At 31.4% G+C, this 13,918-nt stretch overlaps 2 protein-coding genes across 2 annotated transcripts; one reads left to right on the top strand and one right to left on the bottom strand.

Annotated features, from left to right (window-relative positions):
• Positions 1-200: 200 nt before the first annotated feature.
• On the top strand, positions 201-7,741 carry LOC125056123 (merlin). Its single transcript, XM_047659079.1, has 13 exons — positions 201-558; positions 1,056-1,185; positions 1,456-1,661; positions 2,258-2,382; positions 2,455-2,557; positions 2,794-3,000; positions 3,346-3,450; positions 4,230-4,361; positions 4,656-4,802; positions 5,627-5,815; positions 6,118-6,308; positions 6,541-6,755; positions 7,361-7,741. Exons 1-12 carry the CDS (start codon positions 472-474, stop codon positions 6,752-6,754), a joined length of 1,836 nt encoding a protein of 611 aa, XP_047515035.1. The 5' UTR covers positions 201-471; the 3' UTR covers position 6,755; positions 7,361-7,741.
• Positions 7,742-11,210: 3,469 nt separating this feature from the next.
• On the bottom strand, positions 11,211-13,258 carry LOC125059563 (uncharacterized protein KIAA2013 homolog). Its single transcript, XM_047664045.1, has one exon. The coding sequence runs from the start codon at positions 13,100-13,102 to the stop codon at positions 11,222-11,224; it is 1,881 nt and encodes a 626-aa protein (XP_047520001.1). The 5' UTR covers positions 13,103-13,258; the 3' UTR covers positions 11,211-11,221.
• Positions 13,259-13,918: the final 660 nt, after the last annotated feature.

The raw sequence follows: 13,918 nt of genomic DNA, 5'->3' as shown, positions 1-13,918 counted from the left end.
TTATACATCAAGACAGAGGCAATGTTATTTTTATTATTGAAATAACATAATTGATAAATATAAACTACGTTTGCTTAAAACCACCCATTACATAAATTTAACTAAAGATTGAAAAATTAAAGATTTAAAGTCGACTTGTCAGTAAACTTCACAGAGTACAATCTCAACTGTCATCTATGCCTACTATGACTATAATTATGTAAAGGAACATCACTAGGAAGTTTTTCTCAATAATATTTTTTCTTCATTCAACTCGCATTCTTGTTTCATTGACGTTCCGCTTGTTTGTAAATAATAACCGCTGGAAATAGTACGCAATGTGAAATACACGCATTCCTCAACCGCAAGTGTACATTACGTAAACTTTTGCTACTGTTAAACAAATCCGTAATTTGGTTAATATAAGTCTAACCTATTCCTATAAAATTTCTAAGAAAAAAAATATTTTTTTAATGTGAAATGTGATAAAAAATGCCTCCGTTTAGAAGAAAGAAGGCCTCAAAATCATTCCCAGTTAAAGTGTGTACATTAGACGCTGAGTTGGAATTTAATTTAGAGGTAATATTCTAAAACATTGTTTTAAAAATTCATATTAGAAATAATGAAGTTAAGTTTTATCGTGAAATATCACAATAGGTTCATTGTGTGAGTCATGCCATGACCCAAGGGTCAAATATCTTTAATTTGCACATAACTTTACATATATCGTGGTTTATTGCTATCAATTATTAAATCACGTACTTTGACATTACGTTAACAAGGATTCATATATAATTATGAAAAAAACTATTTATATAGTTTGAAGGTGTAATTATGTATGGAATGTTAAATAACTGAACCTTTTTTAATGAATTTGAAAGGTTATTGGTATATAAAGCAGTTTAAGGAGGGTATTTTGTGGATTACAGTGATAAGGACATTTGATTCTGATTAGATAATTAAAATAATAAAATAAACAATTACAAGCATTACTTTTTCCATTAGTTGAGCATAACATGGTGTGGACGACATTATGGTCAATTTTTGATATCATGAGTGTATTTAAATCATTTTAGTGGCGAGCAACCGGGAGAGATTTGTTTGACCTTGTATGTAGGACTATAGGACTAAGGGAAACATGGTTTTTTGGCCTTCAGTTTGAGGATACAAAACATTTTATCAGCTGGCTAAAATTGGATAAGAGAGGTAATTTTTTTAGTTCTTGAAATTTGGTTCCATAATATCATGTTCAATAACAAAATTCATCAGGATATATATATGTATGCAAAGCTTTATATATAATACATGTGCCATGAAAGTTTAAAGATGTAACAACTAGATGAGAAAAATCTGATTTCCTTTTGTTATAACATGTTATTAAAAACTGTATGTGTGAACACTAGAGGTGAATTGAAAATTTACTATACTCATAAAAATAAGTAAGTTAATATTATCTAATATTTATACATATTTCAGTGCAAGATCAATGTGTCTCTCAGATGCCAGGCACTCCATTCATGCTATTGTGCAAGCTTTATCCTGAAGATGTTGCAGAAGAACTTATCCAGGAGGTCACACAACACCTGTTGTTCTTGCAAGTAAAGCAGGCTATATTAAGTATGGATATATATTGTCCACCAGAAGCATCAGTTTTGTTAGCTAGTTATGCAGTCCAGGCTAAGGTGAGCATAGATTTAATAAATTTATAAAAGTTAAGTCTTATAGTTAAAGTAAAAGTTAAATATATATGTATATAGATACATGAAAACATTGCATTTTTATGAGAAATCTTTATAATTGGTTTAAAATTAATAAAAACAGTTAATTTGTGGGTTTTATATGTAAGAGATGCCTATATTGCTAAAAACTGATTCTGAATATTACAGAATTTTTGTCATATTTTTTGTCCTATATGGGCCCAACTTAGCTTATTATTTTTAACCATTCATAATTTATAGAATTTATTCAAATTTAAATTAATTTTCAAAGTTTCCTATAATGACATTATCAAAGAAAAAATCTGTAAAGTTTCATAATCTACTAAAAAGCATTTTATTCAATAAAACAAGCCAGAGTGGAACAAATCAAAATCTTTAAATGCACTTTTCCAAAATTATGCATTTGATTTACTGAGGGTGCGATTTGTACCTCTGGTATAATTTTCTATTATTTATTCAAGAAAACAATGTATGCTACATGCAGACCTAATGTTAACAAACATCAGTCCAAGTATTTTAATTGCTTTTACACATATTAATATATTTTATTGATATTTCAGTATGGGGACTATGATGAAAGTGCTTATAAGCCGGGTATGCTCGCCAGTGAAGATCTTCTGCCTCAGCGCGTCATCGATCAGTATCAGATGACCCCTGAGATGTGGGAGGAAAGGATAAAAATATGGTATACTATTTTGTGGTTTTTCTTAGATTATCAAAATCAAATCAAAAGTAACACGATAAATTTACTTTTCAGGTATGCAGATCACAAAGGTATGTCTAGAGATGAAGCGGAAATGGAATATCTCAAAATAGCCCAAGATTTGGATATGTATGGAGTTAATTATTTTGCTATAAATGTAAGTAAATAATTACCTTTTGCCTATTGGGGTACAGCTCGTGTATTATTTATAAGTTAGAATTCAAATCATGCTATGATAAAACTACTTTTATGAATGTTAGAGGGAAATGACTTTGTATCATAAAAGCATGCACTCAAACAATATTGTATGTATGTATGTAACTCATGGGTTTTTAAACAAGAGAAATAATAACTAGTTCTTAAAAATTTCTAATAAAATCTTTTTCTTTTCAGAACAAAAAAGACACAGATCTCTATCTAGGTGTGACAGCTCTAGGTTTAAACATATATGAAAAGGACAATAAACTCCAACCAAAAACTACCTTCCCATGGTCAGAGATCAAACATATTTCATTTGACGATAAGAAATTCGTTATCAAATTCGTCGATAAATCAGCAAATAACTTCATTTTTTTTTCTCCAAAAGGGATGAATAAATTGGTAAGTATATCGCGTCATTTCATTAGCGCGCCCATTGTGTAAGTTTTGCACAAAATTAACGATTCACAAGAAGACAAGAAGAAAAGAAAATTTATTCCCTATAGAAAGAAAAGTCTAAAATTTTGGTCCTTCGATCCGACTGGTATCTTTGAACTGATTTCCACACGGGGCTCTATAATCTATATACCTTACCTAACCTAGCCTATACGAGAGGCGGGACCCCGTTGTCGCAATTGAAATTACAATGATTATTATATATTATCTATATTGGTCACATTACCTTTTCGTACATATTACATTATCGTTAACAGGTCACACCGAAAGATAATATGTAACCTGTTGTAGATATTAGACCTGTGCATCGGTAACCATGACTTATATATGCGCCGGCGCAAGCCTGACACTATGGAAGTGCAGCAGATGAAGGCTCAGGCCAAGGAGGAGAAAGTGGTAAGAGTACTTCAAGGACATTTTTTTATTGCTATGTAAACGTGTGCTCAGTAAACGACAATTTTTATATCTACATTGCCTTAAACTGATAACCATAAAATATTGTCTAAGCAGCAAGGGAACTAAATTTAAATGAAAGTAAGCATGATGTAATATTGCTTTGATTTTTGTGCAAAAAAATAAATTCTGTGTCGCCATTATAAAATCCATTATTATTAATCGCCTTTCGGCCAAGCTAAAGTTTTACATATAATTCTCTTGTAAATTCCAATCTTTAAATTAAATATTCAGAAATCCGGCAATTAATTGGTCTCGGTCAATCGGCAAACTACGAAACGAGGTTAATTAACATATACTATGTATTATAATTTACTAGCTGCCCCCACAAACTTCGTTTCTCCTTAATGTGATTTTACTTAGCCTACCTATTTAGTACATACCAACATGGAACTATGCTACCCCAGAGTCTGTTCGGTTTTTTTAGGTTGTTCTGTAAATTTTTCTCTATATAAACCTCAGAGTTAAAGGGTTGATCGTAGAGGGGTGGAAATAGGGGTTGTATGTGTTTTTGTATCATAAACAAATAAAAACGAAAAAAAATTATCTAAAAAATAAAAATATTTTTTTATAAGATAGTAGCTGTTTCTTAGACTAACTGAATATGCATATAAAAAATTCATAAGAATCGGTCGAGCCGTTTCAGAGGAGTATGGGAACGAACATTGTGACACGAGAATTTTATATATTAGATAAAAATGCACTTGATTTGACATTTTCAGCGTCGACAAGTAGAACGCAATAAATTGGCTCGCGAGAAGCAACTCAGGGAGGCAGCGGAAAGGGAAAGGGCCGCGATGGAACAGAGATTGTTGCAGTACCAAGAGGAGATACGTCTTGCTAATGAAGCTTTGGTATGATATTTTTTTCATTTAAAAAAATTTAGTTTTATAAACTGTGTTTTTATAAGCTTATCGGGTTTTAAAAACAAAATAATCTACATTTTATATCTATCCATATAAGATAGGGACAATACATTTTTTATGTTTTAACATTATTTATTATATATGTAAAATTTATGTAATTTTTTCTCGTAGTTTTAAGTATATATTTTGCTTTACGAGTTATTACAAAACTTCACTATATAAAAACTGTTGCCTTAGCTATACACAAATTGTAAAAAAGAAGAAACATTGTTATTATTTCAGCGTCGTTCAGAAGAGACAGCAGAGCTGTTAGCTGAGAAGGGAAGAGTGGCAGAAGAAGAGGCATCTCTTCTAGCACAGAAGGCGGCTGATGCTGAAAGGGATAATGCTCGATTGAGGTTGTCTAACATACGGACTGAAGAGGAAAAGGTAAGAAGAAATAAAGAAACCTGTGCCCACTTAGAAATACAAACACAAAGTGATTGTTTGTATTTTTTTTTAATAATAGGTTGGGGAAAAATTGCTATAGAAATTTTGCTTCTGATCAAAATACCGCGACAATTGGTTTTGGCAGTCCTCTCGTTATGTTAACCTGACACTGCCTAAAGAATTCTGACAAGACCGAAACAGGTGGAAATCTGAAGGTTCAAGGCCAAGCTCTCTTAATGTTTGCTGAGTGGCTAAAGATGTGTGAGGTCTAGCGTTATCTTGATGAAAAACCACACCCCTTCTGTTGATTGATTCCGGTCGCTTTCTCTCAACTCCTTGCTTTAATCTCATCAGTGTTTCGCAGTAGAGTTCAGAATCGATGGGCAAAAAAAAAATCAAAAAAAAATTGAAAAAGCTTAAACCAAATTTGTGCTACTCTCACAGACTAGCACTAGGTCCATAAACATCGCAAATTTTTTTCGCGGCTTGCGTTGCATTTTTACCTTTTTTGTAGTAAAATTTCAAAATGTATCGAATTTCTTCATTAGTTTCACTTATCTTCACGGTACGAAAAATAAATAAAAATCACACATTATCCTAATATGAATTTGGAATTATCTTCTTTGAAATCTCAACTTTCAATGATAACAAAAACAGGCAAATACATATAGTATAGCCAAAGAGATTTTATTACAAGTTCATACATAGTATAATTCGAAAAGACTTTTTCCCCAACCTAATATTTGTGCTTTTATTAAATAAATGTTTTTTCTTTCCTTTAAATTTTATTTGATTTATATGTTTTAGTAAATATATGTGTATAGGTATATTTAGAACGAAAAACCCGAGAAGCAGAATTCTTAACTGCGCGTTTAGTGGAGGAATCAGAAAAACGCGCGGCGGAAGCCGATAGGCTCAAATCGGAATTACTAGCAGCGAGAGTTGCGGAAAAACAAGCGAAGGAGAAACTACTGAACTTCCTTAGTAGGACTTCTACTGGGTCGCTACCGCCGGTAAGGAGACTACTTAATTATCTATGGTGGGGGGAATTAATTTATGCGTGTGTTCCACCTACTTTTTATACAAGTGAGGTACAGATCTCAAATTCATTCATAATTTAAAACTCAGAGAACCAAAAACTAATTTTGTATTTTGAAATTTACGTATCAATCTGACTGAACTTTGAACGATCCGGCCACGACAAAAACAAATTACACATTCCATGCAAAAGTATTAAAAAACAACAAATAAATATACAAAGAAACAAGGGCCTCTAAACAAAATGTAACTCACCAATAGAACTCATAATTTCCAGCCATCATCCAATCCATCTTCTCTCTTCCCGTCAACGTGCTCACTCCCGGCGGAGTTGAGTTGTGATGACGTCGGAGTCCTACAAAATGGAGGCTCTACACCACCGGAGCCCGAGTTGAATTCCTACCAACTACTTCCTGATGACTCGGATCCGCATATCCACCGGCTGTCGTTGGAGATTGAGAAGGAAAGGTAACAATTTTTGAATAGATATTATGTTGATTGAAATATTGAATAGTATAAGGAATCGACTCAAAAGTTTAGGAGATTCTTTTTTTTTATCACAGATTATCGAAGAAATGTTTTTTAAATTCATTTATTTTAAATTGAAAATTATAATAAATACTGTTGTATATATAATAACTGTTGTATATATATTTATGCTGTGATTGTGTGGTTCATAATTTGTGGCGCTAACTTCTAGGGTGGAATACCTCGCAAAATCCAAGCATCTCCAACAGCAGTTAGACGAACTGCGTTGTGAATTCTCGGTTTTGCGAGTGGAACAGCAGCCTGGAGCCACCTTGGACAGGATTCATGAAGCTCAGGCGAGGGCCGGAGATGACAAGTACTCCACTCTACGGCGGCTCAAACAGGGCTCCACGAAAACACGACTTGCCTTCTATGAGGAGCTGTAAGGTGAGATCAAAAAAACTAGAAAAAAGTGGCCTCAAATTTATGTATTCCTGATTTGTGTAATAGATGATAGCTTAGTTAATAAAATCAATTGCACAGCCGGGATACGAACGCAGAACCTCGTGGTTTTAAGTCGTATAAATATTGTGAAACATGATCTGCCTAGTAAAATTAAAAACAATCTTATTTTTTTATTTACTCATATCAAAAATTCTTATATCGATTTATATCTAAGGGTGATGACATTCCGAAACACAAGTGTGACTTCCATATGTAAAAACGTAACGGATCTTGACAGTACGTCTCGTTTTAAATCTTACACTAAGGATATGTTTCACAATGTATGGATAAAGTACCAAATAGCTATGCAACACATAAATTATTTGGAAGATAAATTGTGCTATTTGGCACTTCATCGAACTCATAACTTATGATGGACTTTATGTGACGAATAGCGCTATCTGACAGTCGTGAAACGCAACTATAGTGTTTATCCTACCAATAAGTAATAAATAACTAATTTGGAACTTATGTAGAACTTATCCGTACATTGTGAAACAGACCCTATGTTGTTATATCTTTTAAATCTATGACATGCTTTTTCGCAGGTGAAAGTACAATGACAAGCAATTCCACAATGTATTATTCTAGGACATGGAAGTGACAATTTGAGTATTTTTTTCTCTTCGTAGTTAGCACCTAGGTTTTGAACAAAGCGCATAATTTTTATATGTTCATATTTAAGTAATTGATGTTTTATGGGGAAGATTTGGTTATTTTTTTAATTTAAATAATAGTTAATATTTTAAAATAAGCTATAGTGTTATTCATATATTTTAAGTAATATTTTACCATGTTCCTAAATATTTTAAAATATTATACGTCCTCATGGAGTTAGATAACGTATCAGCAATTTCAAGATATTTTATATCCGTGGACCTTTAGTGCCGTTCAACCGCTATCTACTCAGTTGGTTCCGTTTCCGGCAAGAGAAATAAAATTAGAAATTGGTTTTTAACTGTTTAAGTTTTTCTGAGAGTCGAACTTATTACTTCTCTAATAAATTCAATTTAATAATAAACAACCGAGATATGAAAGCGGTTGAACTGTTGTTATATGATCTCTTTTTTTATTTAAATCTATTGGAAAATTCTTTTTTATGTTATGGCGAAAGTTTTATCTGCAAAAAAAAATATTGACTTGTCTGTGATGGCGCACGCTAAGCGCATTTCGCGCCATTTTATTACAGTCGATCCCTAATGTTATTAGTTTGAAAAAGTATACGTAGCTACGTAATATATCATTCGTCCATTCAAAAATAACAGTTTAAGAGTGCAAAAATGTCTAAACTACTCTAAAACATGTTTATTCTCTATTATATAAGATCTGCTTTACTTTTTTTATGAAATTGCTTAGCCTTTTTGCAAGGTTAGGTTTTAATATCTCGACTAATATTATTTTTTATTAAATCGACATATGAAATAATAAATATTATTGCCATATAACATTCGTGTAGCTACTGTCAAATCGTTATAATGTGATCAATAATATCAGACCATTCTTTTATGTACCTTTACAATTAGTATAAGTTCATAATTATATCGATTTTAGTATAACAAATATCCACCGTAATTTAAGATCGCTAAACACATACCAAACGTAATTAAAACTACAAATATGGTAATACTATAACATTGTGAGTCACTACTTAAATTACGTTTATATATACAGTAGAACCTCGTTAAATCGAACCTCGATAAGTCAAAAACCTCCAAATCTCGAAAAAATGTTTTGTTCCCTTCCCTTGAAATCTTGACCTTCTGTTAATCGAAATAATCACCGAGTCCCTCCAAGCCATTTTGGTACATATTTTCACTCTATAACTCGAAAAATTAAATTTGACCTCTGTATCTCGAACATAGGAACGTTTTATTTTACAAACTTGATCATTTGGAATTTATTATCTCTATTGTTCGAACAAAAATAAGTTACCGACTTTAAGAACTTGCCGACAATGTGAGTACACTATTGTTTCTTAGAAAACATTTTAGGAGTATACAATAATAAATTTATGACTCATGGAAACACGTGTTTGCTTGCTTTGTGTCAGGTGTTCAATTTTGATTCCCTTTGAAATTTAGCTAAGCCAGTCATTTGTTTTCGACTTAAATACTGTCAGAAGTAGTTTGGTTCTACTGCAATACACATCAATTAGTACAACAGTTAACATGTGTGCTGTGAAACGTAAACTAAAAACTTTGAGTCTTGCTGAAAAATTAGAAGTGCTCGAAGCTGTGAAGAGCTGTCAAAAAAAGAAAGATGTTGCTGAACAATTTGGCCTGCCAATGAGTACTCTTTCAACAATAATAAAAAATGAATCAGACATCATGAGAAAAATACAAAACGGTCAAAGTTTGTCAAAATTTATAAGAATAAACCTCAAACTCTTTATGTCGAATCAAAATCCGCCATAAGTTGAAAACTCTATAACTCGAATTTTTTGGCGTCTCCCTTGATGTTCGACTTATAGAGGTTCTACTGTATATATAATATGGGTAAAAATGCCTAACATGGGATCGTATACGGTCCCACCGTATCCGTAGTACGAGCAATACGCAAAATCGACAAAGTATCAATATTATTTGTATCATAAATAATAATAATTTTTGGAACAGCACTTTGCAGTCATATTTTGAACTAAACGAAAGCACAAACATACATTATTTAAAAAAACTAGTATGATTTCACAAATCCAATACGTTTTTCACATACCTTTCTTAGCGATTAGTCTCGACTTTCAAACTTGAATTAACGTAGTAAACTATGTATTGTTTTTACATATTGTATGGAATAGGTGTGAGTTCTATTCATTCAAAAACAGATTTTATCGTATTGACGTATACGAATACTATCGTAAAGTACGTGTAAGATCGTAAATCTCTGAAAAAAATGGACTTGATAAGTCTTATGTCTTGCAATCTTCAGAAACACGGATCATCAGATGTAGTCATCAGACCGTAAGCAGGTCGATGATCATTTTTAGCTCATACTTTGAAATAAAGTAAAATAATTATATGTATTCATAATTATTATGTGTATGTCTTCCATACCGATGGTCATCTTGTGGCCCGATTGTAGAATTGGTAAGTTCGTGATTTGGCCTAGCCATTTAATGAAGCTGTAAAGTTAAGTTGATGTTTTTATCATATATTTCATGGGGCTACAATATAGTTAGGTTTTAGCCATTTTAAGGAATTATGTATTTTTGTGACGAAATAATTGTGATGTACGACTTATGTTCAATCAAGTGCCTTGCGTAATATAGAAACAATTTTGTAAATAAATATTTATAACTTTTTACTGAGCAGTTTTTTTTCTGATATAAAATCTATCAGAATTTTGTATCAGTAGACCCATTATTGTATAAACGTAATAACTAAAATTTATAAAAAATAGGAAATTATTTATTACTAAGATTTCTGTTAACTTTATTAAAATTAGTTTTTACATTTGAAATAATTAACTTGGTATTGTGCAATTTTCACTTGAAACATATCCTCAAGTGAATTTTTCAAATATTTCAAGTTCTGTGGTGTACAGTTAATAAAAAGACCCAGATATAAATGGGATAATACCTAATTAAATAAATATTTTTTTTACAGATTTACCCTATTTGCATATATTTTATATGAATGATCACATTAATTAAACATGCACCTTTCAACATCAACATTTTTATTTACTAAAATTGTAATGAAATAAGTAATAACATATTTTAACTATGTTTCTATATTGTTATAATAATATATACATAACTCATAATGAGCTGATAAATGGTATATTGCAATGTATATAATATAGTGAAAATAACAGTAATATGAATCAAATGAAATAAGTAGTGTTTGTTCCACTATATTCTAATTTTTTAAAATTAAATTTTTAACATTTAAGGAATAAATAAAATACCTTTAGTATAAAGCAAGCAAACAATATTACAATCATTCATTATAAAAAAATATAATTATTTATTTTAAAAAATCACATATGTAGTTAACATATTTGGTATAAAATTATGATTATTGATTTTTTTACTACTGCCTTTAAGTTTCAATAAATTTTTTTTACTACACATACTTTGTATGTACAAAGTATGAAGTTAAGCTCTTTACTAACTTATATTTTAGGATTGAAATTGTTGTTTCTATTAATTCACATATTATATTATCTTATATTTTGTGATGTTTAAGTAATAAATGAATTTCAAATAAAGTTTTATCAATTATTCCTAAGACAAACTATTAAAATTAATTGTGCTAGAAGTTTAAATTGTTTCTTTGATTTCTATTCTTCTACATATATTATTTTTAATTAGGCAAAATATATTTTATGCAATAGATAGCCTTAAGTGATACAAAACAATGATGACAAATTTAAAAAAATACTGACATAATACACAAGCAGTCCTTGACTCAGGCTTTATTATACAGCCTCTTATAACTAACACTAGTACTGCTGTCACAGAATTCATTCATTATTATTCTACACAGGAATAAGTGAAACACAACTATAAGTAAAATAATGGACACCCAGAACAAGGGATTCAGACCACCTAAACTATGACCATGTTTATGTAAAGCTATGACGTGGGATTCATGAGGAGGAGCCTCTATGACCTCATGCACATGAATTGCATGCTTTAAGTCCTCCATGTGCTGTTTATCTGCCGTAATATACAAGATTGCCGTCAAGGGCTCTGTTAACTTCACTGGGAAATATTTTCTATATGGACCAAGTTGTACAGCTGAGTCCAGACATCCACCATCACATGCATAGTATGTTCTATCAGAACGATCAAGTGCAACAAAAATAGCCGCTTTGTTATCCTCTTGTAGAATAATGCTAATATTTACATGTGTTAAATTACCATAATTAACCCGGCGGAATAAAAAATCCCTGTGAAGTTTTGATGGATGTATATTATATTCAAGATGTTGGTTGCTAAACCGCAAGCTACCAAAGCTTAATATCATTGCCTGGTTCACCCCACTTGCTCCTGCTCTTAATAGATTATGGCAACCCTGCTTCTCCAATGTCAACATCCATACACTAGCAACATTATTTAAGTTCTGTAAAGAATTTAAAGGCTTCCATAAGTTAAATGCATCTAGTGTTGAATACCCACCATAACAACCTTCTGAATATGTCAGACTGCGTAGAATCTCTGTTTTTGTAGAAGGTTTTATGTGATTTTCATGTTCAAAACTTCGTACTTGTGACAGAATAGCATATATTGTAGCATTAATTCTATCACCATTGATTACGCCAGCAGCTTTAGAATCTGAAATATAGAAGCCGGTATCCCAAAGGCCTTGCCAAACTCTAGCATGGTTGTCCCTCAATATCCTAACAGCTGAGTGATCTCCAGTTAAGGCAATTACCTTCTCCATTTCTTCGATGGCTTTTTTCTCAACTATATCCTTTTGTTTGGCATAATCATCTTGTTTTATTGGTCGACTGTATTGCACTGTAGTAAGAATCATTATGTCTATACCATCTCGGGCTTCTACTTGTATATTATTACTCATTTTTCGACATACAACAGCTGCGGCTATGACATTATCACTGTCTGGTAAATGAATCATACCTGTTACTACCTCATACTCTTTGCTATCAACACCTTGATGTAACTTTATAGTTTGTTTAACAGCTGTTTGCCAATCAGATAATCTAGGTGAAGTCATATGCAACTTTTTTGCTACATTTAATGGATTGCTTACTAATATTTCTTGAACAAATAAAGATGGAATAGTTCTATGTGCATAATATTGGTAAGATACTTTAATGCCAGAAGAGCTGCACTGATATCTGTGAACTATACCACTTTTGTAGTCAACTAATGTGGATTCTTTCATATCATAATCTTCCACAATGTACAATGGATGATAATATAAAGGTAGAGACAGTGTTCTGCCATGTTTGATATTTAAGTGTGAATCATGCTCTAATGAAATTCCAAGTAGACCATTTCCAATATAAGGCACATAATTATGGCTTAAGGATGATAAAGTTGCTGCTGATTCAAGTCTCATATAAGCATCGTATTGGTTTAAGGCATCTTGGAAAGGGTTTATGAAGTTCTGATGGCAAACATTTTGACTGCTTGCTAAGGAGCCATCTCTACTAAATATTGAATTTAATATTGTTGGTCCAAGGTACAATATTAAAAATACTAAAATAAGAAGTATAAGTACCAACTTTTTCCGAGTCAGGGGTCCGTCTGTGATTCTATTAATGCGGCGAAATATCTCTCCGGCTCTTCGACTCATTTCACTGTAGTTAGACCTTTCCATGCCAAGGATCTATAGTTAATCACCTACTTGGTTGTTAGTATTATGTTTTAGTGAAGATTTGGACAATTATTTACATTTCAACAATATTTAATGTGGCTTGTTTTTATAAAAGTAACAATACAGTTCACTTTGTAGATAACTTAATGACATAAGAAGTAAGAACTAAGAAGTTACTTATGAGACAACAGACTAAATAAAGACAAATGACAACTGACCTGAGATGTCTGACAAGTAAACACTTAATAATTAGTTGTCTAGACATGCACCGAGTTAACTTAGCGAACCGACTACCGAGTACTGGGTAATAATTCTGTAAAGACTTGTTTTTTTTCGGGAAATTAACCTAGAAAGTTTTTGTACTAAGTTTTAATTAGTTACGTGTATGAAAAAATTAGTTTTAATTTTTTTACAAGCCCTTGTGTACCATTTTGCATTAACAATTATTTCTGGAAGTAAATCGTACGGAAAACGCAAACCACACTTGACTGGCCTACCCTCAATGGACGATTTCATTATATTCGATAATTTATAACAAATTTAGGATTTCATGTACAGGATCAAAATAAAATAGGGATATTAACTTGAAATGAAATAAAAAGGAAACTTATTTTCATAATTAAGTTTTATTCAATTTATATGTATAAATAAATCTATCACATTACTTATATTACAATAAAATTTTCAAAATATAATACCACGAAAGGAGCACCATTTTTAATAAATATCTTTAGAATGATTATAGATCATGTAAAACGTGTATATAAAATTCATTCTACTTTTATTACGAGATTCAATATTGCTGATACTAATTATTCT

This window comes from Pieris napi, chromosome 2, assembly GCF_905475465.1.
Source record: "Pieris napi chromosome 2, ilPieNapi1.2, whole genome shotgun sequence".
Lineage (NCBI taxonomy): Eukaryota > Metazoa > Arthropoda > Insecta > Lepidoptera > Pieridae > Pieris > Pieris napi.
This window is presented reverse-complemented; position numbering and strand designations above follow the sequence as displayed.

Coding starts and splice junctions, on each gene's coding strand:
- LOC125056123 (XM_047659079.1), top strand. CDS start 472: ATGCCTCCGTTTAGAAGAAAGAAGGCCTCAAAATCATTCCCAGTTAAA. Junction 5,816..6,117: donor CTACTGGGTCGCTACCGCCG/GTAAGGAGACTA, acceptor CATAATTTCCAG/CCATCATCCAATCCATCTTC. Junction 6,309..6,540: donor TTGGAGATTGAGAAGGAAAG/GTAACAATTTTT, acceptor GCTAACTTCTAG/GGTGGAATACCTCGCAAAAT.
- LOC125059563 (XM_047664045.1), bottom strand. CDS start 13,102: ATGGAAAGGTCTAACTACAGTGAAATGAGTCGAAGAGCCGGAGAGATA.